The following is a 24,598-nucleotide window of genomic DNA, read 5'->3' as shown; positions in this document are numbered from 1 at the left end:
CCTTTTTTAATTTTATTTTTAAATTTTTGTTAATTCTAATTAGTTATACATGACAGCAAAATGCATTTCAACTCATTGTACACAAATGGAGCACAACTTTTCATTTCTCTGGTTGTACATAATGTAGAGTCATACCATTTGTGCAATCATACATGTTCCTAGGGTAATGATGTCCTTCTTATTCCACCGTCTTTCCTACCCCCATAACCCCTTCCCTCTCCTCATTCCCCTCTGCCCAAACCAAAGTTCCTCCATTCTTCCCATGCCCTCCCCACCCCCATTTTGGATCAGCATCTACTTATCAGAGAAAACATTTGGCCTTTGGTTTTTTGAGATTGGCTACTTACTTAGAATGATATTCTCCAGTTCCATCCATTTACCAGCAAATGCCATCATTTCATTTTTCTTTAAGGTTCAGTAATATTCCATTGTGCATATATAAATAACACAGTTTCTTTATCCATTCATCTACTGCAGGGCATCTAGATTGGTTCCACAGTTTAGCTATTGTGAATTGAGCTGCTATAAACATTAATGTGGCTGTGTCACTGTAATATTCTGATTTTAAGTCCTTTGGTTATAATCTCTAGGATATAAAAAGAACTCAAAAAATTTAACACAAAAAAAAAAACCCAAATAACCCAGTCTGTAAATGGGCTAAGGAAGTGAACAGATGCTTCTCAGAAGAAGATATACAATCGATCGACAAATATATGAAAAAACTTTCAACATCTTTAGTAATTATATAAATGCAAATAAAAATTATTCTTAAAATTTAATCTCACTCCAGTCAGAATGGCAGTTATCAAGAATACAAGCAACAGTAAGTGTTGGTGAGGATGTGAGGGAAAAGGTACACTCATACATTGCTCGTGGGACTGCAAATTGGTGCAGCCATTCTGGAAAGCAGAATGGAGATACCTTACAAAACTTGCAATGAAACCACCATTTGACCCAGCTATCCACTTCTCCATCTATACCCAAAGGACTTTCTCTTTTCTTTGGGTATTACATTGATTTATTGGGGAATTTTTTTTTTATATGTAGGTATTTATTGCTGTTAACTTGCTGTTAGCAATGCTTTTGCTGTATCCCATAAAGTTTGATAAGTTGTGTTTCCATTTTCATTTGTCCCAAGATATTTTTTAATTTTCCCTTAAATTTCTTCTCTGACCTTGTGTTTCTTTAAGAGCATGCTAATTTTTCAAAATTCCTTCTGTTACTGATTTTTAGTTTCTTACTGTTGTAGTTGGAAAAGATGCTTGATAAAATTGTAGTCTTTCTATTTTGTGCCTATCTTTTGATCTGTCCTGTAGAATGTTCTGCATGCATTTGAGAATGTGTACTGTTTTGCTGTTGGATAAAATGTTCTGTATATGTCAATTAGATCCATTTGATGTAGTTCACTTCAGTATTTTCTTATTGATTTCTATCTAAGTAATCTATCTGCTACTGTGAAAGTGATGTTGAAGAGGCCTACTATTTTTGTATTGCAGTCTCTTTCTTCAGCCCTCAATATCTGCAATGAAATGGTGCCAGGATCTTCCACGTATTCTGAAGTTCCTTATATAATAAAATGGTATAATAGTTTCATGTAACCGATGTATACTCTCCTATATACTTTATATCATCTCTAGATTATTTATAATACCTAATAACAATGTAAATGGTTGTTTCAGTGTATTTCTTCAGGAATAATGAGAAGAAAAAGTCTTTATATGTACATAAGAGAGTTTTTTAAAAAAATATTTTCTGTCGGCAATCAGTTAGACCCACATATGTGGAACCTGTGGATACAGAGGGCCAACTATATTTGCTTTATAAATTTAAGTGCTCCAGTTGGGGAAAAACACACACACACACACACACACACACACAAAATATATTGTTATAGTCTGGTGAATTGACTACTTTATTATTAAATAATTACTTTTGTCTTGTTTTTGGTTTTTGACTTAAAGTTTATTTTATCTAAGTATAGCTCCTCCTATCCTATCTCTTGCTTGCCATTTGCTTGAAATCTTTTTTTATCCTTTCACTTTAAATCTATGTGTCCTTATAGGTGCAGTGATTCTCTTATAGGCAGCATATATTTGGGTCTTTGTTTAAACTAAAGCCACTCAAAAAAAATTTTTTTTCAGAGTTTAGCCTATTTTATTTTCAAGTTAATATCGACAAATAAGGATTTACTGTTGCCATTTTGATAATTGTTTTCTGGCTGTTTTATAGATCTTCTTCCTTTCTTTTTGTCGTCCTTTGTGATTAGATGATTTTTTTCTAATGACATGATATAATTGAACTATAGTATTGTTCAAATTACCAGTGCATGATGTTACAAGAACCATTCAAAATGCAGGCGAGGCCAGTGGATTTCAGAATAAGAGAGTGTGAAAAATAATATGATATGGTTTCAAATTCTACATTGCAGCTTTTCATCAAAAAACCATCACTTGATGCTTTTGTGTAACATCATAAAAGAATATATTATCTGAAAATGCAACATATTTGTATAAAGCCTAATTATCTTTATGTATGTCAACTCTGGTTTGAACTTTGGCAATTTATTACAACAGTCTGAGTTAGAGGAAGAATGTAGACAGCAGTTTGAATACAGAAGCAGAAGAGAAGCCATCTTCTATTAAGCCAGACATTAATGAGATTTTCAAAAAAACAGTGTATTTTTCTCAATTTGTTTTGGAAAATATGGTCATTTTTCATTTAAAAATATATCATTTTAACAAGTATTAGATTTATTATGCTTGCTTTTACATGAATTAAGAAATACTTAGAAATTTTTTCAGCTTTAATTTCTAATGTGGCAAATATTGATCTGTGTAATTCATACAATCTGGAACAAGATAGGGATGCCCTCTATCACCACTTCTATTCAATATACTTCTCGAAACACTGGCCAGAGCAATTAGACGAAAGAAATTAAAGGCATAAAAATAGGAAAAGAAAAATTATCACTATTTGCAGATGACATGATTCTATACCTAGAAGACCCAAAAGGGTCTACAAAGAGACTGCTAGAACTAATAAATGAATTCAGCAAAGTGGCAGGATATAAAATCAACACGCACAAATCAAAGGCATTTCTGTATATCAGCGACAAAACTTCTGAAATGGAAATGAGGAAAAACACCCCATTCACAGTATCCTCAAAAAAAATAAAATACTTGGGAATCAACCTAACAAAAGAGGTGAAAGATTTATACAATGAAAACTACAGAACCCTAAAGAGAGAAATAGAAAAAGATCTTAGAAGATGGAAAAATATACCCTGTTCATGGATAGGCAGAACTAACATCATCAAAATGGCGATATTACCAAAAGTTCTCTATAGGTTCAATGCAATGCCAATCAAAATCCCAATGGCATTTCTTGTAGAAATAGATAAAGCAATCATGAAATGCATATGGAAAAATAAAAGACCCAGAATAGCAAAAGCAACTCTAAGCAGGAAGTGTGAATCAGGCGGCATAGCGATACCAGATTTCAAACTATACTACAGAGCAATAGTAACAAAAACAGCATGGTACTGGTACCAAAACAGGCGGGTGGACCAATGGTACAGAATAGAGGACACAGAGACTAATCCACAAAGTTACAACTATCTTATATTTGATAAAGGGGCTAAAAGCATGCAATGGAGGAAGGATAGCATCTTCAACAAATGGTGCTGGGAAAACTGGAAATCCATATGCAACAAAATGAAACAATCCCCTTCTCTCACCATGCACAAAAGTTAACTCAAAATGGATCAAGGAGCTTGATATCAAATCACAGACTCTGCATCTGATAGAAGAAAAAGTTGGCTCCGATCTACATATTGTGGGGTTGGGCTCCAAATTCCTTAATAGGACACCCATAGCACAAGAGTTAATTACAAGAATCAACAAATGGGACTTACTTAAACTAAAAAGTTTTTTCTCAACAAGAGAAACAATAAGAGAGGTAAATAGGGAGCCTACATCCTGGGAACAAATTTTTACTCCTCACACTTCAGATAGAGCCCTAATATCCAGAGTATACAAAGAACTCAAAAAATTAAACAATAAGATAACAAACGCAATCAACAAATGGGCCAAGGACCTGAACAGACACTTCTCAGAGGAGGACATACAATCAATCAACAAGTACATGAAAAAATGCTCACCATCTCTAGCAGTCAGAGAAATGCAAATCAAAACCACCCTAAGATACCATCTCACTCCAGTAAGATTGGCAGCCATTATGAAGTCAAACAACAACAAGTGCTGGCGAGGATGTGGGGAAAAGGGTACACTTGTACATTGCTGGTGGGGCTGCAAATTGGTGCGGCCAATTTGGAAAGCAGTATGGAGATTCCTTGGAAAGCTGGGAATGGAACCACCATTTGACCCAGCTATTCCCCTTCTTGGACTATTCCCTAAAGACCTTAAAAGAGCATACTATAGGGATACTGCTACAATGATGTTCATAGCAGCACAATTTACCATAGCTAGACTGTGGAACCAACCTAGATGCCCTTCAATAGATGAATGGATAAAAAAAAAAAAAATGTGGCATTTATACACAATGGAGTATTATTATGCACTAAAAAATGACAAAAATCATGGAATTTGCAGGGAAATGGATGGCACTAGAGCAGATTATGCCAAGTGAAGCTAGCCAATCCCCAAAAAACAAATGCCAAATGTCATCTTTGATATAAGGAGAGCAACTAAGAACAGAATAGGGAGGAAGAGCATGAGAAGAAGATCACCATTAAACAGGGACCAGAGGGGGGAGGGAAAGAGAGAGAGAAGGGAAATTGCATGGTAAAGGAAGGAGACCCTCATTGTTATACAAAATTACATATAAGAGGAAGTGAGGGGAAAGGGGAAAAAAACAAGGGACAGAAATGAATTACAGTAGATGGGGTAGAGAGAGAAGATGGGAGGGGAGGGGAGGGGAGGGGAGATAGTAGAGGATAGGAAAGGCAGCAGAATACAACAGACACTAGTATGGCAGTATGTAAAAAAGTGGATGTGTAACCAATGTGAATCTGCAATATGTATTCGGGGTAAAAATGGGAGTTCATAATATGCTTGAATCAAATGTATGAAATATGATATGTCAAGAGCTTTGTAATGTTTTGAACAACTAATAATAAAAAATAAATACTCAAAAATTCTTTGAGGTTCTCAATAATTTGTAAGTATTTAAAGAAAATAAAAATATTTTTTGAGACCAAAAAGTGTAAGAATACACAGGCCATATAGTGTAGGATTTCCAGGCATTGTTTAAAGAGCAGCTGAGGTCAAATTCCAATCCTCAAGATTGTTTTGTTCCTGCACAGCAAACTAGGTAAGAACTAGAAAAACTAGGTAGTTTAATTTATGATGGGTTTTCAGGATAATTAATGGTTAAGGATAAAATAGCAAAGAAGTAAAGGGTTAGGACAAAAGATGAAATGATCCACTTTAGAATCTTAGCTGGATAGGAAAAATAGTGAGTTTGAGAGAATGTTGATGATCTTCAAGAACAGGAAAGAAGAATACAAAGAATATGTCACAATAAGTTTAGCTGGTAAGTAGAATATAAAAGCTAGAAGAATAAAGAAATAGATAAGATGCTGGTTTAAACTATGGAAAAGTATATACTGTTAGCTGTCTTTTTATAAGCCAAGAAACTAACACTCAGAAGTGTCAGAACTGATGTTTGAGTTCAAGTCTTAAAATACAGAGAGAGCCTCATCCTCTTTTCACTGTTTATAATGCATGTATTAATCAGTTTTTCCATTACTGTGACAAATACCTGAGATAATCAACTTAAAAAGTAAGAAATATTTGTTTTGTCTCAGTTTCAGATGTCTCAGTCCATTGCCAGTGTTTCTAGGCCTGTGGTAAACTAGAATATCATGGTGGAAAGCATGTGCTGAAGCACAGCTCTTCACTTCATGGAAGCTGGGAAGCAAAGAAAAGGGGATAGAATCTAAATATCCTCTTCAAGGCATGCCCCTGATTATCTGACTTCCTTCCACTAGGCTCCACCTCCTAAAAGTTCCACCACCTCCCTGTTATGCCGGAGGCTGGGACCAAACCTTTAGCATGTGGGCCTTTGGGAGACATGTAAGATCCAAACCATAACAATGCAGTTGGCCAACTTTCTTGTTTTAAGAACATGAAGTAATTGTGTATTTTAAAAATGAAAGTATTTTATTAATATTCTTAAAACATCTTTTTAAAAATATACTTTTTTTTTTTCTTTTTACCTTTCAATCTAATAAAGGTTTCTAAAATTTTGGAAGAATTTGATGTTGAAGAACAACCAAGTACCATGTTAGAAAATCGTTTCCCCAACATTAAGGTTTTAGAATCTGGAGTAAAGCAACTAAAGAGTGAAGAACATGTAAGATACTTTCATTAAAAGTTATTTTTCTACTGTTAAATCTTGGTGAGGTTTTGACTGTCTTCTTTTTACCCCACTTCCATTGCACCATCATTTAAATCCCTAAAATGTAAAGTTTAGAGGTATTTATTTCCATTATTAAAAAATTTACACTTTTGGCCAGGTGTGGTGGCACACGCCTGGATTTCCAGTTACTCAGAAGGCTAAGGCAGGACAATTGCAAGTTCAAAAGAGCCATGTGGGCAACTTAGTGAGACCCTGACTCAAAAAGTAAAAAGAGCTGGGAATGTAGCTCAGCGGTAAAGCACCCAAGGGTTTGATCTCATGTACTGCAAAGATTAAATTTAAAAAAGAAAGAAAAGTAACACTTTTAAAAATTTTGTTGTAATTATATAGTGAGTGTGTCGTTTCAGTTTCTACATTTCAAATTTCATTACTGTTTATAAAATGTTTTTGAAGTACTGCATTAGATACAAGGATATACTAGGAATAATACAAGCTTAGCTCCTCTAAGCTGTCAGTATCATAGAGAATATAGACATACCTACTATGTATCATATACAATATAGACATGCCTATTATGTATGTAAAAAAAACAATCCTAAAAATACTATTGAAGCTCTGATACTAAGTTTTAGGAAAACTTCACAGAGGGAGTAATATATTTGAGCTAGGTTTTAAAAGATGGGTGAGGGTTTTTCAGGTAGAAAAGGGCATTCTAGGAAGAGTAAATCAATGTTCAAAGAGCCAAAAGAAGGAAAAAGAGGCTAAGAAATAGTGTGGATGTTAAAGGACTTAGGATATGAGTAAATAAAAGAAAATGGCAATCAAGGCTGGATTGTGAAGAGCTTTTTATATCATGGCAAGAAGTTGAATTTATTTTATATTCAGTCAAAATTGTAAAAGTAGAAAAACTTTAAATAATTTTTAGTAAGACATATCTACAATAATGTCCAAGATGAACTGAGGTGGAGCCAAGACTGGTAGCCAACAACCATATTAATAGGCAATTGCACTCATACAAAATGATGTAAGTCCTGAGTTAAGACAGGGACAAGGTAGCTAGAAAATATGTCCCAAATTTAAGAGATATTTCTACTATATATTCAGCAGGACTCAGTAACCCCTTGCACATGAGAATAAGTAAGGCAGTCTCAAGAAAGGATATTGTCAGATGATTGAAAATATCCTCAGATGAACTTTAGGCAAATAGTAAATGGGGTTTGTAACTATTTCAGCTATAAAATGGGTGAAATGCAAATAATTCCATATAAAGAAAGTTAGGAATACTGAGTTTTAGGAGAAAAAAAATTTAAAATACGAATTCTAAAACTGAAGTAAGTTTCTAATACATTTAATGGTAGTACATATTCCAGATAACATCCATGTCAAGTTGTTTTGCAAACTGAGTGGATTCTCAAAAACAAGAATTTATATATTAGTGCCTCCCACTACTATTTGAAAAGTATGATACGTGTGATACATATCTGCATTCTTATCCATCATCCTGTTCCTTCCTTAGTGAATTAGAAATAGTGTTTTATTTTCATGTCTACTTCCAAAAATTTAGCAGTAGCTAATGAAAAATGTTTTTGTGATGTTTGTCTTTATAGTAGCTAAATTAATTTTTCAAGTTTGATCGGTGGCTACAATATAATATTATATTTTATTATTTTTAAAATTTTGAGACAGGGTCTCACTCAATTGCTTAGGGCCTCGCCAAGTTGCTGAGGCTGGCCTTGAACTTGGGATCCTCCTATCTCAGCCTCCCAGTATAAATTCTATTTCTGTCAGATAAAACTCTAACCAGATTATCTGAAGGAAGACTTGTATAATATTTCCATATGGATTATATTTGGTTGGATTGTGGTTTTATGTGTTTTTATGCAGATGAAGAGTTAAATTGTGTAATAAATATCTTTATGGGTAATAAATATTTGAATGATTTGCTAAGTTTTATAAATTAAATGTATAGCACAAATGAAAACCTCCAAAGTCAAGCATTTCTCGTAATAGTATGCACTTATGTCTGCTTTCTAACCTCCTAGAATTACATTTTCATTCAGTACTAAGGAACAAAATAGTGAATCTTTAATACGTATTTTTAGACTCACTGATATTATGAAAAATTAATATAAAAAACTTCAAAGCCAATGCCTGCAAAATTGAGGTTAACATGTTTTTCAATTGTATTAAAATGTAATCTCTCAAAACATTTAGTTTGCTAAAAGTTGTTATTATTGTATTTAAGCAATTTTTTAGCACATCTCATATTTTTAGATTAAAAAGACACATTATAACCTCCTATACCACATACTCCTTCCCTGAACCCATATCAGATATTAAGGTATGATAGGATTAGAATCACTAGATATTACAGTAACTTCCACTGGGAATAAAAGAATTTTCACCATGACCTATTCCCATGATAAAAAACTGATCAAAATGCTCAGTTTTAAAGTTCTTTATCAAGTTTAGTTTTTAATCTGAGGTTAACCTACCTTTCCAGACATTATGAGAGTCCCTGAAATTTTATTGCAGAACTTGTGTGGATGTACTTTTTTAAAAAGTCCAGAGGCAAGAGAATGATTTTCATCAGATCTTCAAAATGATTTATGACACTAAACTAATTAGAAATCACTTAATTAGAGAATATAGGCTTATGCTTAGTTTTGTAATTGCTATAACTAAGAATTGAGTGCCACCAAGAGGCAACCATATTATGTTATTTTGCTTTTGTCTTATTAAAGTTTTAATTTTTAAGTGAAACTGTACTCATGTATGTTTCTCTTCTTCCTTTCATTGCTGTGTGTACTTACAGTGCATATTCACAGAAGATGGCAGTCAGCATGTGTACAAAAAACTCTGTCTGTGTGCTGGAGCTAAACCAAAATTGATATGTGAAGGAAATCCTTATGTATTAGGAATTCGTGATACAGACAGTGCTCAGGTAATATTTTAAGGTTGGGTCATAGGAAGGGAACTTGAAGTTTCCTTAGACTTTTCAACATCTGAACCATAGTGTTCCATGCATAATGTTAAATTTTAAACTCAGAAGGAAGATTTCTCATAAACCAGAATGATTATAATGTTTTATTATTGCCAACTTTAGTTTGTTTTTTGTTGATAATTTATCTTATGTTTTAGTTCAGTCGAACGTCCTATATTTGTTTGGCTATCACATAGTTTAGATATAGTGCCTGTGCTGAATGGTATAGCTTACATTGCACACATATCAATTACTCCAGTTTGGGAACATTTGATTTGCAACCTAAACAATATTTAACAATCTTTTTCCAAAAAGGTATTGCATATCTTAAATTTGTGATCTTATTGCTCAGCAAAGAAATTAATATTCATAATTTCTTTGGTATGAAATCATGGAACTGATAAAGGTTTATGGCTTGGTTGGTTTATTGCTATTCCCCCGAACAAGGATAAACCATCCAAGAACGTGAAATGTTTATATGTGCAACTTTTTTTGGTAATTTATTTATTGTTACCAAGAAGCTCTTCCTGGTTTCATGCCAATACTTTGTAATTCCCAAGATTACTGCTCCTGTTATGATTTTGCACTTACGTAACATTTTAACTTCATTAAAATTGCTGTTTTCTTTCAACCTACTTTTAATTAGGAATTTAGGAAAAAAACATTATCTATGATTATCCTCTCATAAATAGTTTAGGTTCATACTATCAGAATTTGAGCTTGGAACTGTTTTAGGTAGGTCTTCAACATACATGAACATACGTATACATCACAGATATTGAACAGCACACATGAACATACATTGAATTCTCATGAAAATCTTGATATTCAGGAAAGCCTTTGTTTCAAAGGTAGCTTGGGATGAAAGACAAAGGAAAGCATTTATAATATCAGGAGGGAACTACCTGGCAGAGTGGTTTACAAATAGAACACTTGAGATTTTTACTTTAGAACAGATAAAAAGTAGAAGTACAACATCTGTTATACTTCAGGTTTAACATACGTATAGTTTAAACTCATGCCTTTCATCTCTATGTCTAGTGCTCTTTATAAACCTTTCTTAAATTGCAATATCCTCAATGAAGAACAAACTAAACTTAGCTTCTGTTTTTTTCTACAGTATAATTTTTAAAAAGTAATTTTTAGTGAACACTAAATTTGGGGGCCAATTTAATAACAATGGTAAGTTAGATAATAGGAAGAGAAATTTTTTTTGCTCAGATGTGATTCTGAAGCAATAAGACAAGTCTGTACTTTTGAAAAGTCCAGAGGAACGGCCACTGACTTCTCCAAGCTGAACATAAGTCTCTTTTTTTTGGAGGGGGGGTCAAGTAGTTCTCCTATAATGGTAAATACATTTTTCAATAATTGTTAGACACTATTACATGTCTGCTACTCCTAATAGCTTTATCACGTCATATAAACAGTCCTTCAGAAATATTAAGGGATATAATCACTTATTTCCATTTAGAGTTGAGAAACCTAAGGCATAGTGGTTAAGCATTTTACCCCAGGTCATCCAGTTAGGAACTGCTAAAGCCAGTGACTCTACAGCCTGTTCTCTTAACCACTATGTTGTTATGCTTCTCATTCCTGAAAATTTTAATGTTGAGAGACTCTAAGGAAACAGGTCCACTGAGAGGCTAGATAAAAAGAATAAAAATTGATTTGGTCAAACAGTTGGAAATGTGGTAACCTAGACAATACCTCTTGCTGAAATTCTGAAGTACTTCACATACAGTGACATAAAAGGCAAGAAAAATCAGGATAGGCCTTGCTACAAAGGCAGCTTGGAATGAAACAAAGGGGAACGTTGTAATAATTGAGAGGATAATATTCTGGTAGTATAGGGAAGTGAGATTTATTTTATTGTTCCTTTATAAATTTGATAAAACACATTTTTTAGAATATTATCAGTAAAGCCTCTTGCTTCAGGTATTGTCCACTATTTCAAAACGCTGTCTTATTATTTTCTTTTTTATATAGGAATTTCAGAAACAGCTTACTAAAGCTAAAAGAATAATGATCATAGGAAACGGTGGTATTGCACTTGAGTTAGTGTAAGTATGTTTTTAAATATTATTTAAGAATTGCTCTGTGGTTCATATGATTATTAGCAGAAAGCATACCCTGAAAATCAAAGATAAACATAACTATTTTTCAGTGTTTTCAAGGAAAAAAAATAGTTCTTATGGAACCCATCTCTGCAGAAATTTCCTCACAAAACATAAAAGGTTTGGGAATGTTTTTGGTCTGAAGGGCTCATAAACTGGTGGCTGGGAAGTTTTGATGCATAGATGTGCTTTATAACTACGTCCTGCGTATAAAAATAATTTACATGTATACACCTAAGAAATTTCATGGCCTATACACTTTTTATTGCTTATACCCACCCTCCTTCACTCATTTAATTTGTTACCTGTCTGGCCAGTGAAACCCAATAACAGTAGTAGTGACTACTATTATAAGACATGGTACTCCCAGAGCTAGGGATATAGCTCAGTTGATAGAGTGCTTGCCTTGCATATGCAAAGCCCTGGGTTCAGTCACCACCACCACCCCAACAACAAAGATGTGGTCCTCCCAATTCTTAGTTTTGTTTGTTTGTTGGGGGGGGGCAGGTAATATTTTCATTTTAAGATGATATTTCAAGTTCAAAAAAAAATGTTGAGAAATAGCCTATTGTGAACTGCAGAACACTGGTTCACTTTCCTTGTGATTTTTATTTTTCAGTAGGTGGCTAACATACATAGTCTAGATCTCTTTTGGGCCAGAAAGTTGGGTCAAACCACAAAAGGAAAAACTTGAATAAAAATAAGGAATATGCCAAGCCTGCCTTCGCTTATGCATCCACTCCAACTCTTAGAATAGTTTTTGCCCTTGTCTTTTTAGGATGGTCAATCCCATTGGAAGCCTATAAGAGTTCAGCAATAACTTAAGTATTAGAGGTAGCAATCATTATTATGGTAGGAAGTTTCTGTCATTGTATAGAAAAAATGCAGAGAAAATTCTAGAGTAGTAACCAAAATTCAAGCCATGTGGGGAGAGGCACAGATGTAGAAGGGGCTTCAAATTGTTTGTACAAGTGACAGATAATCTTCATCAGCTGTCACCAAAAGTATCATATAATAATTATTATAATTTACATTTAAAAGCTTTTTTATGTTCCAAAATGTTTATAGTCTCCAACATTTAATCTTTTATCATTTTCTTTATGTTGAAGAATGAAGACTATAAACATGGATAAAACATAATTTTACACACAGTAAGCTATTTGACAGCTTAAGAATGGTCACAAGTATTGCTATTCTGTGTTTAGATCCATTGAATGATTAGTTCTCTGTCTCTCAGGATGAAAAATGACATATGTAAACCCTTTCTACTCTTTAATACCATCTGTGTCCACAGAGGCTAACACTAATTTTGTCATCAGTATCCCCTTATTATCTGTTTCTTCTTTCCAAGTACAGATTAATTCTTTTCAAACAGTTTTTCACAATTTTACTAAACTGTGATACCACGCTATTGTCTATTTTTTGAGTGGTTTTAAAAATAAAAGTATTTCATCTATGTGTGATACTTTCAAGCTTGTATATCTTGATGAGACCTCAATTTGGGTTAGGAGAAGATTAGAGGCTGAGGAAGAGCAAGTTCAGGACTACTTTGTGGTGATTACTTAAAATAACTGTGGCCTGCAAGTCAATCATAAGTATATTAAACTACGCTGATGTTTTTATACTGCTATATTAAGGTATGAAAAACTATAAATTTCTCATTTATAAAAAGGAAAACATTTCATGATAACTATATGACTATATGTAAATTGAGCAAAATTATCAAATAGGTATGTATTCCATTTTCTGCTAATGAGCAATGTCTGACCTAAGCAACATAAAATAGAATTTTCTCCCAGTAATCTAAAATTTAGTGACTAAATGTTGGCATTGGAGAGTAGGAAAAATAAAGTAACACTGGATAAGGCAAAGGGCTTCTTTCCAGTATGTCAAAAAAAAACATGAATAGCATGTGACCAGGAGTATGATGTACTAAAAATATCTTGTCTTTTCTATTACATGGTTATTATTAGTCTTGAAAAGTCACATAACCTGTGTTACATTATACCAGTCTAAGAGATTAAAATGGCATTTTGTTTGAACCATTAAAAATGTTTCCAAAGAAGTCAACTATTCCCAATACTGTAGCTATTTACCATCTATCCATTATTGATTGCACTATAACCAGATGAACAAAACCTTGTGTACATCTGGAGGACAGTTGCATAAAACTTGAACACTCTGAAATGATATTCATTGTAATAAAATTTTTCTTAATGTTAAGTACATATATTTAGTATTCTTTTGTTTTGCTTTTGGATTGAACCCAGGGGCACTTTACCACAGAGCTACATCTCCTACCCTTTTTATTTTTATTTTGAGACAAGGTCTTGCTGAGTTTCTTAGGGCATTGCCAGATTGCTGAGACTAGTCTCAAATTTGCAATTCTCCTGCCTCAGTTTTCAGTCACTGGGATTTCAGGAATATACCACCGTATGCAACTATTTATAGTATTTTTATTATCCTTAAAGTGTATTATGTTACTCTTTATAATCAGTCTTTCCAAATTTGTCTAAAAATGTTTGTTACTTTTGCTTTAAAAGATAATTGTTATTTGCAGATACAGAGATTTCTCCTTGGATCTTTGAAATTATGTCAGATAACCTTAATATTTGTTTCAGATATGAAATTGAAGGCTGTGAAGTTATTTGGGCCATTAAAGATAAAGCTATTGGGAATACTTTCTTTGATGTAGGAGCTGCAGAATTTTTGACTTCCAAACTCATTTCTGAAAAACCAGAGACTAAAATTGCACATAAAAGAACTAGATATACAACTGAAGGTATGTATGCCATCTAGTTCATTAATTCTCATATGGAATTTTTTTAACTATACACAAAAGGGCTATAAAATTTTAGCAACATATATTTGGTATATAAGACTATGGATATTTATTCCTGTATCTTTACATGAAGTTTTCAGATTTTCTAAAACATATATACAATTGAGAAATTTAGAATGAATTAAATAAACCAGCCCATTTGCCTCTTTGCAAACAGATGCTATAGGGCAGTACCCAAGGTAATTTTCTAAAAATACCACAGGTACAAACCTCACAATTTTTGTTGTTATTGCTGTTGTTTAATAGCTTTTAAAAAAAATTCTGGGCTGGGGATGTGGCTCAAGCGGTAGCGCGCTCGCCTGGCATGCGTGCGGCCCGGGTTCGATCCTCAACACCACATACAAACAAAGATGTTGTGTCCGCCGGAAAAAAAATAAAATAAAATAAAAAATAAATATTTAAAAAATTCTCTCTCTCTCTCTCTCTCTCAAAAAAAAAAAAAGGAAAAAAAATTCTGACATAAAATTCAAAACAAAAAATTTGTACGTTTTGGAGTTCTTAAAAGTTCATAAAATTTGAAAATCTGACAACTAATTTTCTTACCCTTCAAATTATTTGGTATGTAATATCCAAAAAAATACATCAAGTGTTATTTATACACAATACTTAATGGAAGGATTATCCATTTTATAGGTATAAACCAAACAATATTAAAAAGAATTAAATGATTAATGCTTAGTTTAGTCACGAATGAGAATCATACACTGCCTAAAGTTTCAGAACACAGGCATAATTTTCTGCCTGGCAATTTGTAAATCATCTGAGTTCATTTTTTCAGGAAAGAAAAAAGAAGCAAGAACCAAAGTTAATGCCGATAATGTAGGCAGTGCCTTGGGACCAGACTGGCATGAAGGGTTGAGTCTTAAAGGAACAAAAGAGGTATGTGTCATACACTGGCTAAATATATTTAAATTCAATGTTAGATTTGTGAGCCATTTGTTAACGTTAGCCAAAGAATTGGTAGGTCACTTTACTTTATAAATCCATAGTGCTAGGAAAGGACTCAAAGCCATTTGGCCTAGATGCCCACCAAAGATAGGTGAATATGAAATTTATCCAACTCTCAGTCTTCCTCTTAACTCTGAAGGGATAGAAATTTCCAAACCCTGATTACACTGAACACACCTGTCCTCTTTTAATCTTTTCTTCAAGATCACTTCAGATACTTCTAGTACACTTATAAAGTTTGTTAGATAACCCTATCTCTCACCATCCACAAAACTCAACTCAAAATGCTTCAAGGACTTAGAAATAAAACCAGAGACCCTGCGTCTAATAGAAGAAAAAGTAGGCCCTAATCTCCATCATATGGGATTAGGCCCCAACTTCCTTAATAAGACTCCTATAGCACAAGAATTAAAACCAAGAATCAATAAATGGAATAGACTCAAACTAAGAAGTTTCTTCTCAGCAAAAAAAAATAAAAATAAAAACAATCTGTGAGGTGAATAACTATCCTACATCTTGGGAGCAAATTTTTACCCCTCACACATCAAATAGAGCACTAATCTCTAGGTTATACAAAGAACTCAAAAAGTTAAAACACTGAAAAAATAAATAACCCAATCAATAAATGGGCCAGGAACCTGAACAGACACTTCTCAGATGATGATATACAATCAGTCAACAAATATGTGAAAAAAATGTTCATCATCACTAGCATTAGAGAAATGCAAATCAAAACCACTCTAAGATTTCATCTCACTCCAGTCAGAATGGCAGCTATTATGAATACAATCAACAGTAAGTGTTGGCAAGGATGTGGGGAAAAAGGTACACTCATACACTGCTGGTGGGACTACAAACTGGTGCAGCCAATATGGAAAGCAGTATAGAGATTTCTTGGAAAACTGGGAATGAAACCACCATTTGACCCAGCTATCCCTCTCGTGGGTCTATACCCAAAGGACTTAAAAACAGCATACTGCAAGGACACAGCCACATCAATGTTTATAGCAGAACAATTCACAATAGCTAAACTGTGGAACCAACCTAGATGCCCTTCATTAGATGAATGAATAAAAAAAATGTGGCATATATACACAATGGAATATTACTCTGCAATAAAAGAGAATAAAATCATGGCATTTGCAGGTAAATGGATGGAGTTAGAGAAGATAATGCTAAGTGAGGTTAGCCAATCCCAAAAAAACAAATGCCGAATGTTTTCTTTGATATAAGGATGCTGATTCTTAGTGGCAAAGGGAGGGGGAGCATGGGAGGAATAGAGGAACTCTACGTAGGGCAGAGGTGTTAGAGGGGAAGGAAGGAGCCATGGGGTCAGAAATAATGGTAGAACATGATGATCATTATCCAAAGTGCATGTATGAAGACACGAATTGGTGTGAATATACTTTGTATACAATCAGAAAAATTGTGCTCTATATGTGTAATAAGAATTGTAATGCATTCTGCTGTCATATATAAATAAAAATAATTTTTAAAAAAGAGTAGAAAACTCGAAAAAGAAGTTTGTTAGATAGGTTCAAACACATTCACTTATTATCCTAATTGGATAAGCAGATTACTTGCTATTTTTCATTAACTATTTTAAATGTTTGACAGTTGTTAAAAAGCTGTCATATTTTAAAAGGAGTATGCATAGAGTTCTTAATAACTCTCTGATTTCTTTAAAGCAATTTTTTCAGCTTTGGATAAGTAAGAGGGTCTGGCTACATGGTATACTTAATTTGGAGGATGGGATTATACAGAATCATTTCTTTCTGTACTCTTAGATCCTACGATTGTTTTTTTAACACAATAATACAGTTCAATAAACTTCTACTGAATATCTACTATTTACCTAGGACTAGTAAAGTGCTAGGTTCTGGAATTTTTCTGAAGAAGTTTTTATAGTCTGTTACTATTCTAATTTTTAAACTATGCATGTGTAATTATCCGGCTTAGAATGAAAAGCATCCCCTCCATTCTATTTGCCAGTGCAAATGCTAGGTCTCTTTAAAGTACTGAATGCATTTCTGCTCATTCCTCTTATGCACAAAAATGGAGAGGTTTTTTAGGGGTATCCAGAGTAATTCATATCTAAGTATTGTTTTTCCCCTCTATGTTTCTGCAAGTGTATTATAGTTATTTTCTTCGTCTTCAGTAACACAAGTTATTTTCTTGAAGTATTAGAGTAACCTTTTTTTTTCTTTTTACTTCTAGTTTTCTCGTAAAATTCATATTGAAACTATGTGTGAAGTAAAGAAAATCTATCTTCAGGAAGAATTTAGAATTCTAAAGAAAAAGTCCTGTACTTTCCCAAGAGACCATCATAATGAATCAATTAAAAGTGATAAAGGTAAAATATATAACCACTTATTTTAAAGGAATACAGTCTTGCTGTCTTATATTTTAAAACTTGAGATTTCCATATAAAATTTAAGTAAAAAATAAAGCCATAATTGAATAACATTAAGTCATTTCATTTCACTACTTATTCTTTAAAATTTCTAATAAATTATATAAGGCTTTAAATTTTACACAGTGCTTGGACTGTCTCAGCTCAACGAGTTAATCAATATATTACAGCTCAAAACAAATCATATTACAAATAAATTTTTTTTAAAATCCTAAAGTTAGTTGAGGTAAAGTGACTTCCCTTAATCGGATTGAAAATTTCTGTATTTAGGAATAGGATATAGATTTTCTATGTCCTATTCCACATTCCCATGAAAACTACTATTCTACACTCTTGTGCATTATTTGAAGAAATATATGATTATATAAATCTCCTGCTCCAAATTCTTTTCAGTTTTTCCATAGGAAAAGGTAATGTTCAAGATGAACTATGTACTATGAAGAAAAACACTGAAGAATAAACTAGTTGGGGGGCTGGGGATGTGGCTCAAGTGGTAGCGCGCTCGCCTGGCATGCGTGCGGCCCGGGTTCGATCCTCAGCACCACATACAAAGATGTTATGTCCGCCGAAAAAAACTAAAAAAAAAATAAATATTAAAAAAATAAACTACTTGGATCAAACAGTATAAAATATTTATGAAAATTTTCAAGGAAATAATTTATAAAGTGATTATCAGTTAAATTTACTTTGTTAAAATGTATATGTCGTCTACGGCCATACCACCCTGAACGCACCCGATCTCGTCTGATCTCGGAAGCTAAAATGTGTATGTCCAAGTTTGAAGGAAAACATGTAGAATGCCATGTTTTTTGTAATTATACCCCAAAAAAGATGACGTACCTTATAAAAAAATACCTTATAAAAATTATTCAAGGTGTTATTCTAAACTCATTTCCCTCTTTTTTTTTTCCTTTTCCATTTTTTGTTGTAGAGGACACAATATCTTTATTTTTATGTGGTGCTGAAGATCAAACCCAGTATCTCACATGTGCTAGGCAAGCACTCTACCACCAAGCTACAACCCCAGCCCTCTTTCTTCTTCATTTCTAGTTGTTATATTCATGTAATGCTGTGAATAATTGCTGGTGATTATATCTGAGAATAAAGTTGTTTTTTTGTTTTAAAGAGATGTGGCCTGTGTATGTGGAATTGACCAATGAAAAGATATACGGCTGTGACTTCATTGTCAGTGCTACAGGAGTTACACCAAATATAGAACCTTTTCTCAGTGGTAACAATGTAAGATTAAATTTTTGGTTCAACTATGATTATTTTTAAAGTATTAACTTTTATGAAGACTTCCTCTCAAGCATGAAAAATTGTTTTAGTATTAACATATAACTTCAGATGGCTGAAAACAGTTTGGTTTATAGCCAAGCTTTGATTTACAGTATTCTTTATTGTTTAAAATACTTAGTAGCAGCATAATGTCATCAAGGTACATAACATACAATTTATCTAAACGTCAGTAAGAGACTAACATCTCCTATGAATTCTCAAATGTGAATTTTATAGACTCTTTTTTAATTATTTACTGATTGCTATGCAGCAAAAGCTTATAAAAACAGGAATGTTTCTGTAATTATGGGTGGTATAGTCATATGATTATTAAATATTTTTGATGTTGAAATTCTGAGAATTTTTTTCTGATTCTGTATTTAGTAGGAATTTGATCCCTGGAAATTCAGCTTAGGTGTCTAAATTTGGCAGCTGTTTTTCACTTTCTCATTAAAGATCAGCACACCAAGGAGTAAAAATTTCACTTGGTCTTTTACTTTAGAATGAAAAACTTGTTTCATTTTTCTCAACACTTATTGCTTATAAGGAACGTTTTTAGTTTGAACTAGGAGAAGATGGTGGCCTGAAAGTGAATGACCATATGCACACATCCCTTCCTGATATCTATGCTGCAGGTGACATCTGCACTGCCTCTTGGCAACCTAGCCCAGTCTGGCAGCAGGTAAGCTTGCATTTATGGTCATTTGTTTTTGTTAGATAATGCACTTGAAAATAAATCAGTTGCTATCAACAAGTCCAACTTTTTAATTTTCCAGCTTTTCTACTTTAAGGAGGACTCTTATATCACAGTCATTTTCTGATGTTAAAAAAATAATACTAGATTTTTCCCCCTTTTTGGTAAGTTATACAATAGTAGATTGAGATATCTATTTTCTTTTCCTTTTACATAGTTTTATTGAACAACTGTTGTTTCACCACTTTATTCTCACATCAAGCCTCACACAGTTCAGTGTAGCAGATGTTTCCATCTCCATTCACTCCTGGGATATCTACTAAGAAGGGGTATGAAGTTGAGAATATCAGTAGAGTGAGCCAGAGTCAGCCTTAGAATCCAGGTCTGACTTCAAAGCTCAAGCTCAGATATTTTTTAATTTAAAAGAAATTATGGGCTAGTATTTTTTTCATTTTCATATGCCTATCAGTTCTGTCCAATAGTACTTTCTGTGATGGAAATTCTATAATTCTGTTCAATAATTCTGTACTGTCTAATCTGACAGCCCCTAGAAGCACATGTCACATGAGTACTTTTAAGTATAGCTGATATGACTGAGGAACTTAACTTTTTGGTTTTATTTACTCTTAATTATATTTAAAAGCTACATGTGGCTAGTCACAACCATATAGTCACAACCATAGCAGAGCTTTTAATTTAAACAATGAAAATGACTCAGATCATAGATTACATAAAGCCTCCTATTCCTGGTAACTCTATTATGGTAATCATTACTATGAATTTTCTTATAGTGAATTGCTTTCCTCCACCTAACAACTCCCAACTGGCTCTGCACTTCCTCCTTTCCTCACACCCTAGCCTATTTCCTTCTAATGGGAGAATAATAATACTAGAGGAAGATAATTAAAAACACAAGGAGGTTATGTTAGAAGGGGTAAAGATAAGAGACATATTACAGATAAAAGAACCTTAGTTAAAAAGACAAGTTCTTGGTTAGAGCTATTATTCATTCAGATTAACTATAGGGTGTAATGTAGTGGGAAAGCACTGCATATTTGAAGAGGCAGTGTCATTTTTTTATTTAATGTAGAATAGAGACATCAGTACTGGTGTCAGTCTTCTTGTTTTCAACATAGCTTCTTTTCAGTTTTCTCCATCATCCTTTGTCATTTTTTGTGGTATAACTGTTACAATTTTTTTTTGGCGGGGGGTGGTACTGAGGATTAAAATTGACCACTGAGCCACAACTCCAGCCCTATTTCTATTTTATTTTAGAGATAGGGTCTCAGTCAGTTAGGTACTGCTTTTGCTGAGGCTATCTTTGAACTCACAGTCCTCCTGCCTCAAGCCTCTAGAGATGCTAGGATTACAGGTGTGCACCACCACACCTGGCAGTTGTCAAAAATTTTTAATTAGGAGTTTGTGAGATTTTTAACAAACATTTTAAACCCACTAAGATGAATTATTTCTTTAATATGCTATAATTTTATACAGGGAAAATATTCAAAAATAAACAGACATCTCTTATTTTGAGTAAATCTAATAGATTCCATTTCTTAATTTGCAGAAGCAATAAAATATTAATTTTATATAGCCCAAGATGCAAACTCAAGGAATATTGAGGCTGGATTACACTAGGTAATGGCCCAGCAACATGTGGGCCATTCTTACAGCCATTGTCCAGCTATTACTGTGCTTAGTTTACTCTGATTTCTTACAATATTCTACCTTTTTACTTCATTAAACCTACCTTGTTTATAAAGATTTTTTTAAGTCAGTGCAGGCCACTTCTTATAGCCATTGTCCAGCTATTACTGTGCTCAGTTTACTCTGATTTCTTACAATATTCTACCTTTTTACTTCATTAAACCTACCTTGTTTATAAAGATTTTTTTAAGTCACTTCTAGAAATGCTCAAAGTTCATGCCTGTATTGTATTGTTTTTGCACACAAAAGTCAGTATTAAGGTACATATGCACACACAGAGGTGTAGAAGGAAACAAATTGCCTATTATAGGCCAACCTGTTCTCCCTGGAGAACAGCCATGTAGTAGGTGGTGGTGGTTATGCTTCAGGTGAAGAAACTGAGGCTCGAAAAGATAAATAAATGTGTAGAAGAATGGAATTCACATTTACTGTTACTCCCAAAGCCAGTGTTTTCTGTTATACCAGGGAATTCCAAAATTTATAGAAATATAATAAAAATACAATAGAGGGGAAATTAGTTCTGTCAAAGAGATGACATTGCATGACTTTCCAGAATCGACTGCTGAAATCTGATATGATACCTTAGGGCTGGCACCAGCTGACAAATATCTGTATGTGGCTGACCATAGGTTAACTGTACAGTAGGACTTTAACCATCTGATGCCTAAATCTAAAGGTTACTAGACTATGGACCAAATTTTTCAGAGATTGGTATCTCTCTCAATGCTGAAGACAAACTTTGATGTGGGGACTGGTTAATTAAAATTTCATTTTCAGTGTACCTGAAATATTTTCATAATATTTAGTAGAAATTTTATTAAAATATATGTGTAATTGGTGTCATACTATATTACCTGTAATGGGCCAGGGGTCACGTTGTGTCTCTCAGCTTTTGTATTCTTGTAGAAGAAAATGTGAAGCAAGCAGGACATAAAATGTAGTGGAAGTATACATAGCAAAGTTTATTGGAGGAACAGGGAAAGACCCTCAAAGAAGCCGGTGGAACATCTCAAAGAAGAGAGAGATGTGGCACTCCTTTTTCCCTAGTTTTATTGGGAGGTCTTAAGGAATTTTCTAAAGAGACCTGTCCTACGGACTCTCAATTCTTAACTGACATTAGGATTACATCAAATTTTTAAATCCCTACCATGTATGGTCTTACCCACAGGTAACCAAATGAAATCCCTGGAACAGGGTGGGAATTTTACCATTATAATTACATGCTAAAAATTGAATGGCAACTCTTGGTCATCTTGGCCTGTGCTGACTAGTTCTAATTGAAACTTGTATTTTGCAGATTTTATGGTCAGTGGGCTTTGCTTTTTAATAAGCCTATCTTCTCGAGTCTTGGAATTTTGGTCTGTATGAAAGTCATAAAAGTCCCCCCTCAGGGTAACTTGTGTTCATCTCAGCAGTGAGGAATCTTACAATCAAGAGTCTTAAAAGAGCAGCTCCACATATAACAGGTTGTTTGCTGAGGAATGTAATATGTCCTATGGACTTAAGCCAGAGCGGAGCCACAATGTCCTCAGGTCATTTGCTTTTTAAGAGAAAGCATGTGGCGGACCAGCACATAGTCCTATCTATAGAATTATCTCTTTAGTTTCGTGTTCCTGCCACTCATTGTTGTCTTCTATTTACCAGTATCTTAATTTTTGAGGCAGTAAATTGATTAAATTAACAGTTACCTAAGTCAATTTAATTGGTGTACACAGGTAACTGCTTCAGTAAGATGATAACTGCCAGAACCAACTGATCTGAAAAACTATCAAACATTGTACCCTCTTTAAAGGAATGTACAGGTTAAAATGATAACATTTTCAAAAATGTTAAAATGTATAACATTTTTTCATTGTCTCAGATGAGGTTGTGGACCCAGGCCAGACAGATGGGATGGTATGCTGCAAAATGCATGGCTGCAGCTAGTTTGGGAGACTCTATTGACATGGATTTCAGCTTTGAACTGTTTGCTCATGTAACAAAATTTTTTAACTATAAGGTAAGATAATTAAGGAAATCATTGCCTTTTCTGTTAATCTAGTACATAAATATGATTGATCATCTCATTTTCTTACTCAAAAATTTACCTGGTTTCAGTCATTTTTACAAAAATGACATTTTCTCTTTCTTGCCAGTCAGTGTCTGGAATTGCTTTTAATTCCTAATCTTAATTATTACCGTGTTACTATACTGTTTTACAGTTAAGATGGGAAAAAAAAAAAACTCTCCAGATTTATGTCCTATTGTACATTTCTAAGTTTTATTTGAGATTCACCTGTTAGCTGTCATACTCAATAATGAACCAGTTTCTTTCCTGTACGTTTTAGTTCTCTTTGCATCACTCCAAAGCAGGTCTTTACCTTCCTAATTTATATATAAGGAAAAATACATTTGTAAGGCTCAGAGAGATTAAATAATTTGTCCATGAAAGCTCTCAGTTTTTTCAATCTTTAAACAATGACTCCAGTCGAATATAGTTCACATATCATGTATTTCTTCACTAGACATTTTTAATATTCATGTAGATTATAAAGTACATCCCCTTATATTCTCTAGACACTTTTAATGTTAATACTATACATTAACATATTCACTGATACTTTTAATATTAGTGCAGATTATGTGGTAGTGTTATATGTAGAATAAATGCAGGACATTAGAATGTTTTCTTTGGGATCCTCCCCAATGATATTTTCAGCTAAAATTTTGTTGAACAGTTTTTCTGCTGGCTATTCTAGCTTGACCCAAAGTAACTGCACAATTTTATATTTCCTATTAGGTACTCACAAGAAACTTTTTTTATCCCCATATACAGGTTGTATTGTTGGGAAAATACAATGCACAGGGCTTAGGTTCAGATCATGAATTAATGCTGAGGTGTACCAAAGGACAAGAATACGTCAAAGTCGTCATGCAAAATGGGCGAATGATGGGAGCTGTCTTAATTGGTGAAACTGATTTAGAGGAAACATTTGAAAATTTAATTCTAAACCAAATGGATCTTTCATCATATGGAGAAGATCTTCTAGATCCAAATATTGATATAGAAGATTATTTTGACTAAAATGGAAATTTCTTCAAGAACCATATAAAGGTCCAAATGAGGAAAACTGGAAGTCAGTAAAGTGAATCATTGCAATAATCTAATGATGGCCACACTGAAGTTATATATAGAAGTTATAATGATGTTAGTGGGAAAAGTATTAAATACAATTCTAAAGATGAAATCAGTTCAAAT

General features: G+C 33.5%; 1 protein-coding gene across 3 annotated transcripts in view; it reads left to right on the top strand.

Moving 5' to 3' along the window:
• Positions 1-24,435, top strand: part of Pyroxd1 (pyridine nucleotide-disulphide oxidoreductase domain 1) — a 30,098-nt gene extending 5,663 nt beyond the window's left edge. For all 3 annotated transcript variants that reach the window (XM_071610104.1, XM_027934164.2, XM_071610105.1), the window contains exons 3-12: positions 6,256-6,375; positions 9,197-9,325; positions 11,351-11,424; positions 14,100-14,260; positions 15,099-15,199; positions 17,486-17,621; positions 18,808-18,920; positions 19,519-19,641; positions 23,222-23,359; positions 24,176-24,435. In XM_071610104.1, the coding sequence (XP_071466205.1) occupies positions 6,256-6,375; positions 9,197-9,325; positions 11,351-11,424; positions 14,100-14,260; positions 15,099-15,199; positions 17,486-17,621; positions 18,808-18,920; positions 19,519-19,641; positions 23,222-23,359; positions 24,176-24,424 (1,344 nt within the window). In that variant the 3' untranslated portion in view covers positions 24,425-24,435. The remainder of the gene's footprint in view (positions 1-6,255; positions 6,376-9,196; positions 9,326-11,350; positions 11,425-14,099; positions 14,261-15,098; positions 15,200-17,485; positions 17,622-18,807; positions 18,921-19,518; positions 19,642-23,221; positions 23,360-24,175) is intronic.
• Positions 24,436-24,598: the final 163 nt, after the last annotated feature.

Source organism: Marmota flaviventris, chromosome 3, assembly GCF_047511675.1.
Source record: "Marmota flaviventris isolate mMarFla1 chromosome 3, mMarFla1.hap1, whole genome shotgun sequence".
Taxonomy (NCBI): Eukaryota; Metazoa; Chordata; class Mammalia; order Rodentia; family Sciuridae; genus Marmota; species Marmota flaviventris.
This window is presented reverse-complemented; position numbering and strand designations above follow the sequence as displayed.